This window comes from Pagrus pagrus (genome assembly GCF_965226575.1).
Source record: "Pagrus pagrus genome assembly, chromosome: 18".
In the NCBI taxonomy this organism is placed as follows: Eukaryota; Metazoa; Chordata; class Actinopteri; order Spariformes; family Sparidae; genus Pagrus; species Pagrus pagrus.
The window spans coordinates 26,934,610-26,953,241 of NC_140202.1; the positions used below are offsets into that span (position 1 = coordinate 26,934,610).

The 18,632-nt window shown below is 41.5% G+C and overlaps 1 protein-coding gene across 1 annotated transcript; it reads right to left on the reverse strand.

Moving 5' to 3' along the window:
- Positions 1-7,493: 7,493 nt before the first annotated feature.
- LOC311274085 (uncharacterized protein) lies at positions 7,494-17,984 on the reverse strand. The gene is made up of 4 exons (XM_084381501.1): positions 17,783-17,984; positions 14,939-16,574; positions 13,982-14,061; positions 7,494-9,817 (listed from the first exon to the last, which is right to left on the reverse strand). Coding segments are annotated over exons 1-4 (3,357 nt in total). The 5' UTR covers positions 17,784-17,984; the 3' UTR covers positions 7,494-8,177.
- Positions 17,985-18,632: the final 648 nt, after the last annotated feature.

Sequence of the window (18,632 nt, forward strand, 5' to 3'; positions counted from 1 at the left end):
TCAGAACCGTCCTTTCTTCCCCTCCTCCACATGCTGTTGCGTACAGAGTACTGGATCACACCGGCACACGGTCTCACTGGGAACACAGGAGGGCGTCTGGTGGGTGAACGGCCCATTATTGGTCTGGATTCCACTGCAGTGATGCCGATACAATGGCACCAAGTAGAGCGTATACCTCCACTCACTCTCAGATACCAGCCACCTACATACGCCTGATTTCTTTTCATCAAGATTCATACAAACATATAATTAAATTTCCTGATTTGGGTGAAACTGGTTTATATATTATGGATATTTCTCTTTAATGTCCTCCGGCTGCTCTGCCCCCAGGAAGTGTTCACCGGCTTTGAAGCCAATTTTTGTTTTGGCCAAACTGCAACTACAAGGTCACATGATCCACTGGGGCCCGTGAGCTTACATTGTGAAAGAAGCGGATATAAAACTCTAGATACATTTTATTGAGCGCCACAAACCCGATGAAATGTTGTACATCGCTGATCCATTTGGTCCAATAAACTACGAGTCGACAAGAGCTGCAGGATTAAATCATTTTATCTCTTTTCAAGTTAGCCGGGCGCTCAACTGCAAGTTAGCCGGCTCGAGTCCCACAGCGTGGAAGATCCAGGTCTTTTTCAAGCTTTTTTGGCTTCATGCACCACTGAGCAGCTTTCACAGGAATGATGAAGCACCATCTCCAACGCTGTATCCAGAATTTAATTGTTAAATGCCCACTGAGCCCTCTCTGATGAGTTTCCTGATCATCAGCTGGCTCTACTTGATGCAAAAGTAACCGCTCACAGTGGCTAGCTTTGGGTTATTTGACATCTTGATCGCGAGGTGTGTAACTCACGCTACCGGCCGCTCTAAAGTCTCTCCCTGCCTTGACAGGAAACACCTAAATGTGCAGAAGCAAATAACAAATAACACTCTTGATCCGTCCAACACTCCAGATCTGCAGCAGTTAAGTTACAGTCACTCAGGGATTACTGCAGGTTTTTATTGAATTTAGAGTGAAGTTTGCCGCCGGTCTTGAAGTCTGGACTGAGAGCAACAACAGGGAGACAGATGGGATGTTTGTAGAAGAGGACGGCAGTGTTTTTTCGAGGACACCGTGACAGATGCATCATAAGGGACAGAGCCCTGCCTGTGTGTCTCTCTGGTTGCCAGCCTGCTCACTTGCCAGTCTGTTTGTGTCCACTTCCTGACCCCGTGGTGCAGCAGTGCATGCCGCCCCCTCCCCACGTCACCCTGTCCCCCTGTAATATCTGACATGAGTAGATGAATAATACATCAGAGGCTTTAGCTGCCCCGTAACTCTACCCGAGTCGCAGGACAGGAGGCAGGCCAGCGGCTTCAGCCAACAGAGGACACGTGACCGCAGCAGAATAGCCATTCAGTGTGACCGTTGATGAGTAAAAGCTGTATTATGAGTGCCAGTGAAACAGCATGTGGTTGATATGAACGCTTAACTGGCCGGTGCCTACAACTGTAGCCTCAGTGTGCCTCCAGCTGCTCGGCTGCACACAGCTGTGGAGGCAGAGCGATGTGTGTGATCCGCTGGCTGCTCGCAGTTTAGACTGTGTGTGAGGTATCTGTTGTCACTTGACCTTATGCATCAGTTCATCTCCGTGACTGAAAGAGCTGATATGTAAGATTTCTGCATTAAAATCTCCCAAACCGACTGGACCTGTGTGTCTCTACATTATCCCAAATGTTTCCAGCAATGTTCAAAACATTTCATGTGGCCGCCTGCTGCTTTAACTTCAGGGAGACTAAACTTAACTTTCTGAATAATCTACCGAGGCTACACGGACATTTTTTAATGGCAGAATTAGACGGAGGTGAATACGGGGATATGATTCATCGGAGAAGGATGGCAATTACGTTTCATCCTACAATCCTTCAGGACAAGGGGAAGCGAGCGTCTTTCAGCTGGAGTGAGAGGTTCGTTCCACAGTTGGAGATCAAACAATGAAAGAGTTTCATTGAGATATAAAGTAAGAGGTGCAGCAGGGCTGTGACGAGCAGGGAAACAATAAACAGCATGAGTCAACCTGCAGCTGCTGGAAAAGAAGGTTCATTTTCACTTTTTCCTCCAAACAGGATGCAAGTCGACTCGTAATAAACAAGAAACATGTGAAGCTGAGTAGCCTGTGCTGTGTATTCCTGCTCTTTAAGGAGCTACAGTTATGTACCGTCATGACTCGTGAATTGAAAGGCCCTCACCAGAGAGCATGAAAAGGTAGTGTGTCCCCTCCACGCCGGCTTCATCGTACACTCGAGGACGTGTTGGTTACTTTGTTTGCATGCTAACACCAGGTGTAAATGGGTGTAAATGGGTGTAAATGTCAAATTTCTTGCAGGTTTTTCGAATCATGCTGCAGCATATTTCACATTATACACTCATTTAATAAAAATATCGATCGCTCGAGCTTTAAAAGACATAAAGAAAAAAGGGAATCTTGTGTTTCGCTCCAGGGAGAAACACTAGCCAGCCTTGAGTTGAACAAAGAGTCGATTACAACTGAGCCCAATCAACACAGTGCATCTGATTCACACACTGACCAGAGAATAATGAAGCACGCTTGGATACTCACACAACAAATGCACCGAGAGTGCACACACACAAACACACACAAACACACACACACACACACACACACACACACAGGGCAGCCTCTCCGGAGAGGATCAGGTTTCCTTCTGTGTCCAGTGGCTTATTAAACATTAAGCTCAACAGCTTCCCTACAGGAGGGGAAAAAGGCCTCCCCCACCTCCCCCTCCTCCCGGCCTCCCCTCTCTCATTACAGCTGTTGAGGTATGAGACAACAGAAGCGCGGCCACAACAATGGAGCCGGAGGCCGACGGCCAATCAGTACGTTCGCTGTAGCGTTGGCCCCGGCGACAGCAGGTAGGCCTGAGTGGGTGAGATTAACTCCTTTTTTCACAGAGTGACAGAAATTCAGCTTTTCATGTGGTCAGCTGTGGAGAGGTGGATGATATTATACTGCAAACACTCACACTTATACTGTGCACACAGATACACACATGCACGCATCAATAACAGATAAAGTTTAAAATATTGTCTGTTTTCTTTCTTCTTCTATGACAATAAACTGAATATATTTGAGTTGTGGACAAAACAAGACATTTGAAATACCATTTTCTTACATTTTATAGACCAAACAACTAATTAATTAATCGAGAATATAATCTACAGATTAATCGACAATGAAAATAAGTGTTGGTTGCAGCCATGATCCCAATCAGCTCGTTAGTCTGTCCCACGTGGGATCACAGGACACGCTACATGTCAAACATCAACACCACAACAAGACTCTTCTGTGCGTCCACACACTGTCAGGTAAAACGTGTCTGTCTACCAACTGTTTTTATTGTCTATTATTTTGTCGATGATGTCATAAAATGCAGCTAAAACACATTACATTAACTGAGTCTTAACACTCAGTCGAAACAAATAATCAATTAGTTGATCAACAGGAAATGATTTTGATCATCTCTTCATCATGTAAGTCATTTTTAGGCAAACTGCACTGGTTTCTAAAATATGACCATCTGCTGGTTTCTTCAGTGGGAGTCAACTGAATAATCGTTAGCGGCAGAACCGCTTATCAAACAACCTCTGCGACCCACTGGATCACCGGTGTACCGGTACATTCTGGAGCAGAACTTGTTCAAACCCAAACAGCAAGAAAAGATTTGTTTCTTTATTCCAAAGCTGTCAGAGAGAAACTTTCAAAGGTTCACGAAATCATTAAATGCCTGATTTGGACGTTACATTTGTGTCATTATCCGTCCTGCTCTCTCTCTGAGCTCTGAGGGGGTTTCTCAGCTTCTCAGGTGTTGTGGCGACACTCCCTCAAGTGTGTATGGTTGGTAGTTTGACACCTGATACCTGACAACAAGCAAGCAGTGTGTGTGTGTGTGTGTGTGTGTGTGTGTGTGGATGGATTCACAGGCTGCATAGAGTAAAACATTAATCAGCTCCATGTGACCTGAGGACGTTTGCCTGGACAACAGTGCCACCTGCTGGCAGCTGCAATACTTTCTATTAATAACATTAATACTGACAATAAAACTTCAGTTTAGTTGGCACCAGTAGTGAAATGTAACTAAGTACATCCACTCAAGTACTGTACTTTATTCTTCCAGTCCAACACATTCGTTTAACTGGATTTGTATCAAATGTGGGAAGTGAACAAACAAAAACAAAGTGAAGTAAAACCTCAATATTACTCCCAATAGAGTCCATTGTTTCTTTAATTTCATGCAAACCAACTAAGGAGCATCAGTCTAACTGCTGTGCAACAAACTGTTAAACCCCACAGTCTTGAGCTGTCTTATAAAATAAAGGCACAGAAATATAAAACACAGAATTCATTTAAAAGTGGAGATGTTGGATTTTTGAGACATTTGTGTAGAATTGGATTTTAATGTTTCACTCAGTGTAACGTTCAAGACAGCTGATAGATATATGTGTCTGACCATCAGTGTCAATGGATTAAGACAATTTCTCCAAGCTAAGAGCTGCACAGTAAAAACACTTTCTGTTTTGATCACTTACTTATCAGCCATATGTGAGCAGACTGTAACATGACATGAAAAAAGACTTCCCCGTCTCTCTCGGTTGCCTTGACGCTGCTGGACTGTGGATTTTACGCAAAGGATGTGACTGTGTCTGTGACTTGTGACTGTTGAGCTTCCAGCACAACACACAAGTTTCACAGAGACACTTTGAAGAAACATGAAACATGAAATGACGCATCATTGAATGTCACGAGGCCTCAAACACTTCAGAGCTCCATTTCTGACAGCTGTACAGCTGCTGCAGACCCTCGGCTTCACTACCCAACCCTCAGCCACCATGTGACTCTGATCTTCATCCTTGCAACATCTAATTCCTCTTCCTCAGCTGCCGACGTGCTTCAAAGAAACCCGTCATCTCTCCTATTTCCTGTCGCCTCTTCATCCTAACAGTTCAGGCAGGTATTGGTAATGCATTAGCGGGGCTGCAGACAGGGTGGCAGACACTTGAATGATCTAATTAGAAGCCATATTGGATTAGTCTGACTCAGGAGGGGAGAGGAGACGAGACAAGCCTCCTTCAGGGCCCCTCAACGTCCCCTTGAATCCCAGCTGGGAGCCTTAAGGGGGATGATCGAGACTAACCGACCGCTCTCGTTCTCTCCAGAGCAACAAGACGAGCGAAGAGTCGGAAGGAAACTACTTCCATCTGTGTGATACAGTTTGTGGAGGGGGCAAAAAAAGTTGTTGCAGTTATTACGTGGATGGTTGATTGATTATACTTGTTGTTGTTTTTTGTAAATACGGACCATGAAAGCACCACGAAAACTGAAATGGTAAAAGTGTTTCACCCCAAAATGAAAATCCAGTCATCATCTACATGCTGATGGAAAGTCAGGTAAAGTTTCATAGTCCACCAAACACTTGTGGAGCTTCACAGCAAAACAGCGTTCTCCTAAACAACTGAAGTAGCTGGAGACCAATCAAATCTCCACAACCCAGAGATCACATCAGGTTCACAGTTATGATAGTTTTACACTCACATGGTGAAAGATTTTAACTTTAAGACATTATCACAATGATGTGAGCCATAATAATCTCACTGTGCACTGACCTCTGTGGCCTGAGAGCTGCTAGAAGAGGTCTGAAGCAGGTTTAACTGAGATAGGGTGACCTCTAGTGGACGATGTCTACAGGACACAGCCCTTATTTTAATGTTATCAACTTTGCTCTGCAACATAACTGCATGTATTTACTTTAAGTGTCAACATGTATTCACATTGTAATAATTAATGTAAGTTGTGATTTAATGTAGTTCAAGTTAATCATAGAGCTGAACAATACAATAATAGCTTAATTCCAACTTTTTAAATGTGAATATTTTCTGGTTTCTTCCCTCCTTGATGACAGAACTTTTTCATTAAAAAGAAAGAATATATATATATATATATATATATATATATATATATAGGGGAGACCGGGGCTTGTTGTCACACGGGTAAGTTTTCACATTGCAATTATCTTCTCCACCAGAGGGTGCAACTAAAAAGTGGAATACTAGTTTTCTTCCTTTACATGGTCAGGTGTCATGTCCTGTCTGAGAAGAGAATAGCACATTGTGAGCTGAGATGAGCACCAATTAACCATTTTGCACAACCCGAAGTAAAAAATATCAACTTGATATATTTCAAAATAAGCTTCTTTCAGCTAAAAATCCTAACAGTGATACATGTGGACTTAGAGGAGAGATTAAGGCATCCTGTCATACCTCAATCATTGTTCTGTTTTAAGCTAACTTTAAACTAAAACATGGTAGTTTGGGACAACATGTCTCAGTCATTTTGGGGTTAGTTGTCACATGTAATGAACCATATCATAATGAACCAATGCTTTCTTTTATGTAGTTCAATTCAATCTGGAATTTTAAGTTTAAGAAAGGTAAAACAGGCATTTGAGGCTGAGAGCCATAGCCTACATGCCAGCAGTTCCTAAGGACTTTAATCCAGTGCATGTTACATAATATTTTGTGTTAACGTTTGTTCAATGGCCATGTTCAATGACTTTTTCAAACTAAATGATAAACATTGTCTGTGCCTGACTTCAATGTTCACTTTCAAGTATAAAAAAAAAAAAGAACAACAATAATTTTGTCCTTGTTTTACTAGTTGCAGAATCCAGTGTGACATCTTACCCCGTATAGTGAGACAACTTACCCGATGATGGGGCAACATGTCACATGTTCACACTCTCCATTTGATTGCCTATAACTCTGCACTGACACAAGATATGAAAATGGCATGAATACAAAATATATACCTGAGACTTTGGTCTTTCATCTGGTACACTTTTTTTTTTTTACATGATGTATTGATTCCAAGAAATATATGAGTGTAAAGTGTGACAACAAGCCCTGGTCTCCCCTACATATATACACATACGTATATATATACACATATATACATATATACATATATACAAACATATACACACATACATATATATATACATGAGGTGCACTATAATAAAAAAAACAACGTATGGTATGTCTCATTCAGCCAGTGCAGGAAGACATTTCGGCATTGAGTCAATGATTCACATGAGCTGGAAATGTGGCTTTGGAGTCACATTTAAGCCTGACAGACACCAGTGGATGAAGGGAAAAACACAGAACAAGATGTATTAACTCACATTATCATGGAGGTGAAGCTTTTCCTTCAAACCCTCTTTCACTGCCTTCTATGCTGTTGTTTTATGACAGTGTTTGTGGTTAATCTATCTATTTTTATTCAATATTATGCAATCATATCACTGTTTGTTGCCACTTATTGTGTTGTATAGATGTTGTATCTGTGTTGGATTAAAAGAAAACACTAGATATAGTCTTACACAATCTGTTTATTTCAGTATAAAAACAATATCAATGATAGTTTTCCTCATTAACGAGACACAACAATCCTACTTTTTCCATTCTTAAATATTTTCTACCGTACAAACATATTAGTGATAAGAAAACCAGTATATAACAGATAAAGAGGCAAAGCATGCGTGTATTCACCACATATGTTGTGATTTTCATGGTTGTTGCTCTGATTGGCTGCTCCAAGCATGCATGTTTGAAATCTTATAAACACTCAATGTTAAAATGAGAAGTTAGACATCCACCATTTAAAAAAGTCACCTACTTAAGATTGAAAAAACATCATCATCATCACGCACTCTATAAAATGTCAAAATAAACAATGAAATTTAAAAAATGCAAATGGAAAAAACATTCACTTGCTGTTTCATATCATTTTAAAACATGTTAATTAAATCCCAGAAGATGTCATTTGGACAAGCTTGTAAAAGTAGAGGTCAACATGAAAAGAACACAAAACAACTTAAGGTAAGGCCTGTGACGACTGGACTGATGATATTTACAAACAGTTTAACACTTAATCAAACCACATTATACAAGATCAATTCAATTATTGTGTTACAGTAGTAAGTTGCAATGTGGAGTTGATATAATAAAGATGCAAAAATCCACATTAAATAGAATCTGAACCAAACATAAGCACTCTGTACATTATCACTAAATATGGAGATTTGTTACATCCAAAAAGTAGTGAGTCTTTTTCCAGATAGTTGTTCTACTCAGGAGGTTTGACAGGACAGATGATCAGAGGAGCAGAGTTTTTGCCACCCAGATTAGAGGCGGGGTTGAAGAATGGGAGGAGTCTCTCAGTGAAGCAGCAGCCAGTATAGGCGTAGATAAGATCTGCAGCATCCACATCATAAAACCTGACCAGACCCTCCTCGTAATCCACAAACACCCCCACCTTCTTAGGCTTTGACTTCAGAGACAGACGGACTGGAGGAGCGCAGTACTCATTTTCATTCTTCAAACTAAGAGTCCAGAATCCATTCTGAGGACCAATACTGATTGGCCACTTCCTATCGATTGACTGTCTGGCAACTCCTAAAGCCCACCGAGTCTTCCCTTTAACCTGAACCTCGAAGTAAAATCTTCCTGTAGAAATGACCTGCTTCCCTACGAGGCACAGAGCAGTGGAAAATCTCTCTGGGTTGTCTGGGAGCTTCTTCTTGGCATCACCATGATGTACTTGTTTACCATCTCCAGACAGAATGAGTGTTGGATTTGCTGTATCAGGATCAAGAGTCACATCCGCTGCAAACTGCTGGGCAGTTTTGAGCTCAGTCTTTGGTTGCAGTTTCTTCAATTTAATTGTGAGCATCTCCACCAACGGAACAAGAGCTGCCCTCAGGTTTCCCTCATAAGATGGAGGACAGACTCTGACCTCTGTCCAGTCCTTGGTGGGTGGAGCAGCATTCAGGGACGGGAGGTTTTGGAGGAGGTGGAGGTGGTCTTCAGAGAGTGAGAGCTTCTCCAGCTCAGCACTTTTCTTCTTCAGCTCAGATATTTCCAGTTCCAGCTCTTTGATGAAGCCTTTGGCTTGTTTCTCTATCAGTGTGTGCTTTGTTTCAATCATCTCAGTGACTTTGGCCTGCGTTTTCTCAATAGCGTTTTTCAGCCTAGTCAAGACCTGAACACCTTCTTCTATTTTCCTGTTTGCATTTTCTCTGCTGACCTTGACAGACTGTTTGATCTCTTTAATCTTCAGTTGTCTCTGCTGGACCATCTGCTGAAGTTCAGCCTCTGTCTTCCCCAGCTCTGCCTTTCTTCCTTCATATTCTTCTTTCAGAGGAACAACATCATGTGGTTTGTGATCTGAAATAGTGCAGAGCACGCAGACACATGTCTGGTCATCTCTGCAGAACAGCTCCAGCAGTTTATCGTGCTTCGTACACATCCTGCCCTCCAGGTTCTCCACAGGGTCGATCAGCTGATGTCTTTTCAGGCCTGACTTTGTCAGATGAGGCTGAAGGTGAGTCTCACAGTAGGACACCAGACACACCAGGCAGGACTTCAGGGCCTTCAGTTTGGTTCCAGTGCAGAAGTCACAGGGAACTTCTCCTGGTTTGGCAGCTTGTTGCTCTGAGCTGCTGTTGGCTCTCTGTTGAGCTGACGGTTTATAGTGAGAAACCATCTCAGAGATTAAAGTATTGACCTGCAGCTCAGGTGTTCTTTTGAAACGTTTTTTACAGTATGGACACTCACAATGGGGTCTCATATCCCAGTGTTTAGAGATGCAGGTTTTGCAGAAGTTGTGTCCACATGGTGTGCTGACAGGATCGGTGAGAACATCCAGACAGATGGAGCACAGAAACTGATCCTCAGAGAGCAGACTGCTGGCAGCTGACATATTCACTGAAAACAAAAGTGAAAGTGTGAAGAAGCAGAACGTTAATTAAATAATCAGTATCAAACTACGGGTGCCACAGTAACTCAGTTGGTGGAGAGGCTGTGTCCTCGCTGCAGCGGCCCAGGGCTCGAGTCTGACCTCTGGCCCTTTGCTGCTTCTTCTCTTGTCAACTCTCAAGCTGTCCTATCCATTAAAGCCATAAAAAGGCCAAAAGAATACTTTAAAAATGTCTGTGATTTCTAAATGTTAGCAGACAAATACGTTTTTTTTTCATTAAATGTCAAAAGAAGAACACATTGACTAAAGACAGCTCATGCAATGTTACTGTGAGGCTGGCAGCAACATTTTCACTGAAAACAGAAGTGAAAGTGTGAAGAAGCAGAACTGTGATGACAGAATCTCTCATTATTAAACATCAAAGAATCATTACTAGAATGTGAGGAGACACTTTTGTATTATATGTTTACATTTTACATTAGTGAAAGATTCATCTGACAAGTTATTTAAATGTAAAAAAAAAAAAGAAAAGAAGACACGCCCTGATTGAAAACAGCTCAAGTAAGTGTTCATGCTGGTATTATAAACACATCAGACACAATCTGCTGTACTCACCGGTGTTTGCAGAGACTGTTGTGTAGTAATGAGATGAAGAAAGATGAGATGAGCTGAGTTTAAGTCTCGCTGTTCAGAAAGAAACAAGGTGTGTCTCAACTGCAACACTCTTCTTACTGAATGATTTCTCAATCCCAGTTGAGGAGTCTGACGTTGGAGCTCACCTGATTTTCCTATTTTGCTCCGCCTCTTGTTTCAGCTCTTATCCTGACTCTATGTTCCCTCCCTCAGATTAATGATAGTGACATATTTGTGGCACATGAAAAAAAATATTAGGGAAGCAAAGTACGGAAGCTGTGTATGTGCACTGTGAGCTATCTGGAGACTATTTATTACAGCCCGAGCAGGGAACCTAGCAAGGACCCTATTGTTTTTGTAGTGATCATTTTTTGTCCCAAATGATCGCATTTTTCACTGCCTGAACATACCCCAAAACTCACCAAACTTGGAATATACGTCCCAACTGCCGAAAAATTTTATAATCTGTTGTCGTTGTGAATTTCCATCACTAGGTGGCGCTATAATCAAGGAAAGTGCGTTTTTCATACTTTGTATGAAACCTATTTGCATGAAACTTTGCACACAGCATCTGTGGACCCTCCTGACAAAAAGTTATTGAAAGAATTGTGATAGTCCAAAGAATGCCCAAAATATGAAACAACAATTTCCAGCACATTGTGGTCAAACACACAGTCTTCCATATCTTGGTGAAATACGATCCCATTACCACTAAACTTTTGCTAATTGTGTTCCATGGCCCGGTGACAGTTTCTGCAAAATTTGGTGCCAGTCGGCCAATAGGTGGCGCTTTTATTGCTAAATTTTATTGTTAGCTCAATAGCTTCCAGGTCATGTGATCAATTGACTCAAAATCATGTTGGGATCATGTAACTACACTGGCTGCATGAGATACGCCTCTTGTTTTTACATTTTACATCTCTAAATATTTTTTATTAATTCTTATTATGTTTTATTAATTTGTATATGTAAATATTAGCATGTTAGCTCAATAGCTTCCAGGTCATGTGATCAATTGACTCAAAATCAGTGTGGGATCATGTAACTACACTGGCTGGATGAGATACATCTCTTGTTTTTACATTTTACATCTCTAAATATTTTTTATTAATTTTTATTATGTTTTATTAATTTGTATATGTAAATATTAGCATGTTAGCTCAATAGCTTCCAGGTCATGTGATCAATTGACTCAAAATCAGTGTGGGATCATGTTACTACACTGGCTGCATGAGATACGCCTCTTGTTTTTACATTTTACATCACTAAATATTTTTTATTATGTTTTATTATGTTTTATTAATTTGTATATGTAAATATTAGCATGTCAGCTCAATAGCTTCCAGGTCATGTGATCAATTGACTCAAAATCAGTGTGGGATCATGTAACTACACTGGCTGGATGAGATACACCTCTTGTTTTTACATTTTACATCACTAAATATTTTTTATTAATTTTGATATGTAAATATTAGCATGTTAGCTCAATAGCTTCCAGGTCATGTGATCAATTGACTCAAAATCATGTTGGGATCATGTAACTACACTGGCTGCATGAGATACACCTCTTGTTTTTACATTTTACATCTCTAAATATTTTTTATTTCAACAGGAAGTCGGCCACTTTGGTTCACAGTGGCCATTTTGTCAAACTTGAAGCCCCGCCTCCTACATGCACATACACTAACGAATTTCGGCACGCATAAGTATCGTGACCAAACGCACAAAAAAGCCTCTTGGACCCATAACCTCAGTCCAACGGGAAGTTTGCCATTTTGGTTCAAAGTTGAGATGTTGCCGCCATTTCCACCCATTTCCACGGCTCGTACTTTAATTAACTTGTCCTACAGATTTAACGCCACAGACTTCACAGTCACTAAGACTCATCCTCATACCTTGACGATGAAAAGTTGTAAAAAGCTTTCGCCTACGTTATTCCTGGTGGGCATGACAGTCTGAACTTTCAATGCTTGGCCACTGTACAAGCCACGTCAATGTGTGGTGTGTGTTGGACACAAACTGTCCACTAGGTGGCTATGTTGTGTTGTGTTGTGGGTCAACCTGATATCAATCAATCGTCATTTATATCGCACATTTAATACAAATACAATGTAGCACAAAGAGCTTCACACAATAAAAGCAAGCACAACAAAACAGAAGTGAAACCAAAAGACACACACACACACTTTCTCTCACACAACACATACATGCATTTCTGACAGAAGCTTACTGAGGCGCTATCTTTCGCTCAGCTATGTGCTGTGACGACAAACATCATCCAATTTACATGACATTCACAGGCTGTTTTCTCCAAATCATACATTACAACATGACATATAATTGATGGGTGAGCTCTCGGGCCACATAGTGGACAAACTTGCCCTCTGCGTCTGCCCTCCGACGGCGCCGCGGCCCGACGTACGTGGGGGGGGCGAGGGCCTGTTCATCGCTGCTTGCAGCTTTAATTTTAAAATGTTCTGCAGTGAGAGTCTACAGCAGTCAATAGTAAATACATTTACAAAAAGACAACAGAAGAAGCCAGTTTAAAACATCCAGAGTATTGCATCTTTGGGTTTACACCATGGTCTCAGTGAATACTTGATTCTGATAGGCTGCAGGTGTTAATTAAATGCTGATATGCAGACACCTCTGGAACTACTCAAGTGGCCGAGTCTGATTTTCTCTCAAAGTTTAATTGACAGCAAAAACAAACATGTGTCTGTTTATAATTAAACAATAACCATAAAATAACTCTCTTACATTTTCTCCAAAACTGCACCGGGTTACAGACAGGACCTTCTTTCAACCTCACTTAAACAAATCTTAGAATAAAGTTCTCTGTTACTGGACAGCATCTTGTATATTTCATATGCTGTGTTTTGAGTCCAGATTACTGACTTCAGCATTCATTTCAGGGTTTCTTTTTAAGACACCCATCCATTCTCAGTTTCACAGCAGCTTGACTGAACAGCTTTGTTTTAAAAAAGGTGTCAACTTCACCTTTTCTTCAGCACACCTCCTTAAAGGTGCAGCACCATGTTTGACCGCACTGACTGGCTGTTTCCACGTCTTGATCCTTTTTTGTTCTCACTTTGTTTCACTTTTTAAACAGACCAATCATCTCATTCCATTTTCATTGTACTGTTTTTGCTCTGACTGCAAGGGGTTGGATGTTTTTTGTCTCTGTTGTTGTTTGATAAGAAGGAAACACTAGAAACTGCAAGTTAAACAAACTATTTTTTCTCATTAGTTTGAATAACCACACGGAGGTGCAATAATCCCACTTTTCACAAACATTTCTGGAGCTTCACAGCAAAACAGCGTTCTCCTAAACAACTAAAGTAGCTGGAGACTTGGATTAAACCAGACGAGCTGTATGGAGCCATTTAATGTTTTCTTTGGTTGTTTTTTTAACATTTAAAACAAGTCTCCACAACCCCGAGATCACTTCAGGTTCACAGTTAAGATAGTTTTACACTCATAAATCACACACAATAAATTATTACCATGATGTGAGCCATAATAATCTCACTGTGCACTGACCTCTGTGGCCTGAGAGCTGCTAGAAGAGGTCTGAAGCAGGTTTAACTGAGATAGGGTGACCTCTATGGGACGATGTCTACAGGACACAGCCCTTATTATAATGTTATCAACAACCCTCTTTCACTGCCTTCCATGCTGTTGTTTTATGAAAGTGTTTGTGGTTAATCCATCTATTTTTATTCAATATTATGCAATCATATCACTGCTTGTTGCCACTTATTGTGTTGTAAAGATGTTGTATCTTTGTTGGATCTAAAGAAAACAGTAGACATAGTCTTACAATATGTTTATTTCAGTATAAAAACAATATCAATGGTAGTTTTCCTCATTAATGACAGAGAGACACAACAATCCCACTTTTTCCACTCTTCAATATTTTTTTTACTGACAAACATATTATAATAAGTAAACCAGTATATAACAGATATTAAGAGGCAAAGCATGCGTGTATTCACCACATATGTTGCAACAGATTTTCACGGTTGTTGCTCTGTTGTTCTGTCTACTGCAAGTCGTTTTACAAACTCTCTAAAATATTCAAATGAGAAGTTAGAGATCAGAACTGAGACATAAATGTCACCTGCAAAAGAAAATGTCCTCATCTCACACTTATTTTGCAACTGATGGTAGATCAAAGGAAGGCAAATATCATTTTACATTATTGTCAACTTACATAAAAATATACAAATAACTTAAGGTAAGCTCTGTGACGACTGGACTGATATATTGATATTTACAAACAGTTTAACACTTGATCAAACTACATTATACAAGATCAATTAAATGATTGTGTTACAGTAGTAAGTTGCAGTGTGGAGTTGATATAATAAAGATGCAAAAAACCACATTAAATAGAATCTGAACAAAACATAAGCGCTCTGTACATTATCACTAAACATGGAGATTTTCTACATCCAAAAAGTAGTGAGTCTTTTTCTTGATAGTTGTTCTACTCAGGAGGTTTGACAGGACAGATGATCAGAGGAGCAGAGTTTTTGCCACCCAGATTAGAGGAGGGGCTGAAGAATGGCAGGAGTCTCTCAGTGAAGCAGCAGCCAGTATAGGCGTAGATGAGATCTGCAGCATCCACATCATAAAACAAGACCAGACCATCCTCGTAATCCACAAACACCCCCACCTTCTTAGGTTGTGACTTCAGAGACAGATGGACTGGAGGAGCGCAGTACTCATTTTCATTCCTCAAACCAAGAGCCCAAAAACCATTGTGAGGACCAATACTGATTGGCTGCTTCCTGTTGATTGACTCTCTGGCAACTCCTAAAGCCCACCGAGTCTTCCCTTTAACCTGAACCTCGAAGTAAAATCTTCCAGTAGAAATGACCTGCTTCCCTAAGACAGACAGACTAGCAGAAAATCTCTCTGGGTTGTCTGGGAGCTTCTTCTGTGCATCAACATGATGTACTTGTTTATCATCTTCAGACAGAATGAGTGTTGGATAAGCTGTATCAGGAGCAAGAGTCACATCCACTGCAAACTGCTGGGCAGTTTTGAGCTCAGTCTTTGGTAGCAGTTTCTTCAATTTAATTGTGAGCATCTCCACCAACGGAACAAGAGCTGCCCTCAGGTTTCCCTCATAAGATGGAGGACAGACTCTGACCTCTGTCCAGTCCTTGGTGGGTGAAGCAGCATTCAGGGACGGGAGGTTTTGGAGGAGGTGGAGGTGGTCTTCAGAGAGTGAGAGCTTCTCCAGCTCAGCACTTTTCTTCTTCAGCTCAGAGATTTCTTGTTCCAGCTCTTTGATGAAGCCTTTGGCTTGTTTCTCTATCAGTGTGTGCTTTGTTTCGGTCATCTCAGTGACTTTGGCCTGCGTTTTCTCAATAGCGTCTTTCAGCCAAGTCGAGACCTGAACACTACCTGCAATCTGTCTGTCTGCATTTCCCCTGCTGACCTTGACAGACTGTTTGAACTCTTCAATCTTCAGTTGTCTCTGCTGGACCATCTGCTGAAGTTCAGCCTCTGTCTTCCCCAGCTCTGCCTTTCTTCCTTCATATTCTTCTTTCAGAGGAACAACATTATGTGGTTTGTGATCTGAAATAGTGCAGACCATGCAGACACATGTCTGGTCATCTCTGCAGAACAGCTCCAGCAGTTTATCGTGCTTTGTACACATCCTGCCCTCCAGGTTCTCCACAGGGTCGATCAGCTGATGTCTTTTCAGGCCTGACTTTGTCAGATGAGGCTGAAGGTGAGTCTCACAGTAGGACACCAGACACACCAGGCAGGACTTCAGGGCCTTCAGTTTGGTTCCAGTGCAGATGTCACAGGGAACTTCTACTGGTTTGGCAGCTTGTTGCTCTGAGCTGCTGTTGGCTCTCTGTTGAGCTGACTGTTTATAGTGAGAAACCATCTCAGAGATGAAAGTATTGACCTGCAGCTCAGGTCCTCCTTTGAAGCGTTTTTTACAGTATGGACACTCACGACGGGGTCTCATATCCCAGTGTTCAGAGATGCAGGTTTTGCAGAAGTTGTGTCCACATGGTGTGCTGACAGGATCGGTGAACACATCCAGACAGATGGAGCACAGAAACTGATCCTCAGAGAGCGGACTGCTGGCAGCTGACATATTCACTGGAAACGGAAGTGAAAGTTTGAAGAAGCAGAACTGTAATTATTCATTTATTTTTTTTAATCAAATTATGATAGAAGACACTTTTGTATCAAATACCTAGATCTTACATGTGAAAGTTTTATTTATTCATTTTTTCCATTTAATGACAAAAAAACAGTGTTCAGTGTTCCGGCTAAAATCCACCAGATACTTGTCCAGACCAAAATTAGTCTCGTAAGAAGGGTTCACTTTAAATGTAAATATTTGTAAAATACTTACAATTAAAGGAAAAGTGAAGAAAATGAATCCAAGCACTGACCGTCACACCCAGTAAATGTCACAAAACATATGCACAAAATAATCACAGAAAACTGCTGTAGATATTATTGTCAGCAAATTGATCAAATCAATAATACTTTCAATAAACAAAAATCAATCACTCAACTAAAGCAGCTAAACTATGAAACTAAACTCAGACAAACTCAAGCACAAATTAACAAACAAGCCTCGGTGTGTATGTGTGTGTCAGGGAGACAACGAAAGAGGAGCCAAGATGGCGGTCGTAGTCAAAGAAACAAGATGGCGGAAAGCCAAAATGGCGGTCGGACTCTCACGGAGGATGACGTCACGGAGTGTTGCGTTGAAAGGACTACAAAAAAGGCCGAACCGTAATTGGGGAACTCACGTTCGTTCGACTACAGAAATGGCCGAAACGTGACTTGGAGAAGTCACGTGTGGATACGAATTCACAAATCATAATGATTTTGCTGAATCGTGTGACTAGAATTTCCAAAATGGTGAACGTGAATACGTCACCTAAAGGTAGTCAAATGAACGAAGGCGCGAGATTTGCTATGGCACAAAAGAGAGATAGCAGGAGACACATGTATCTTATGTTACAGAGGTCATCAACCATAAGTCTGCAACAGGTCGCTCATAACATTACATGTGTGCACAAATAAACCCCTCATGTGTACATGTGGGTTAGTTAGAAAGAGACAAAGACAAAGACAAAGGGCTAACGCCCTTAGCGGCGGCTAAGCTAACACTCCGCTCCACAGAGTAGAGGAGCTAAATCAGCTCGTGATGAGCGGAAAGGAGAAACCAAGTTTTACAAAGTAAAACTAACAGCAATTAAAGAGGGACACGGCGGTCCACGAACAATGTAGCTCACTAGCATACAATACGCTAACTCCTAGTATCTGCCCAGACACTAAAGAAGCCTCACTTGTAGTCGTGTCTTAATCCAGCTCGCTTCCTCGGCCTGGATTAAAGGCGGTTTCGGTGTCCTGCGTTGGCTGTTAAAACAGCGGAGTCGTCCTGGGCTTTTCTTTGGCTCTCCAGCGAGATGAAAGACTGCGGCCTGGGCGGGAAAAGGTCCAAATGTCTGGTTGCTCCCTTCGAGTACAGTTGCGCAGACAAATGCTGATGCTCCCACAACATGTAACATCTGGGACGATGAGAAGAGACTGCAGCTGTATTTATCTCCTCCCGTGGCGCAGCCGATGCGTTCAGGTGCGCTCACAGACAATGGGCGATGGGAGGTTTCCAACCTGGGGGGACTGTGACAAGCAGGCGCCACCTACTGGACATTGGGGTCGTTGCACTTTCCTTTGTTTACCAGGCTTTGTTGAGCTACAGTCGGCCGATCTGATGTCAGAACCATGTGGACGGTCCGAACACGTGTGTGTGTGTGTGTGTGTGTGTTCATGCTGGTATTATAAACACATCAGATATAATCTGCTGTACTCACCGGTGTTTGCAGAGACTGTTATAAGAGATGAGATGAAGAAAGATGAGATGAACTGAGTTTAAGTGTCGCTGTCCAGAGTGAAACAACAAGGTGTGTCTCAACTGCAACACTCTTCTTACTGAATGATTTCTCAATCCCAGTTGAGGAGTCTGATGTTGGAGCTCACCTGTCTCTCCACTTTGGCTCCACCTCTTGTTTCAGCTCTTGATTCTGATAGGCTGCAGGGTGTTAATTAAATCCTGATAGACAGCTCTGGAACTACTCGAGTGGCCAGTCTGATTTTTTCTCATTTCTCTCTCTCAGTTATTATAGTTTTACACTCGTA

Excerpts from the sequence above, each read along its gene's own strand:
- LOC311274085 (XM_084381501.1), bottom strand. Across the intron at positions 14,062-14,938 it reads TGTCCTGTCAAACCTCCTGA|ACATCGTCCCATAGAGGTCA; the intron begins GTAGAACAACTA and ends TGTGTCCTGTAG. Across the intron at positions 9,818-13,981 it reads CTCTCAGGCCACAGAGGTCA|TGAATATGTCAGCTGCCAGC; the intron begins GTGCACAGTGAG and ends TTTTGTTTTCAG.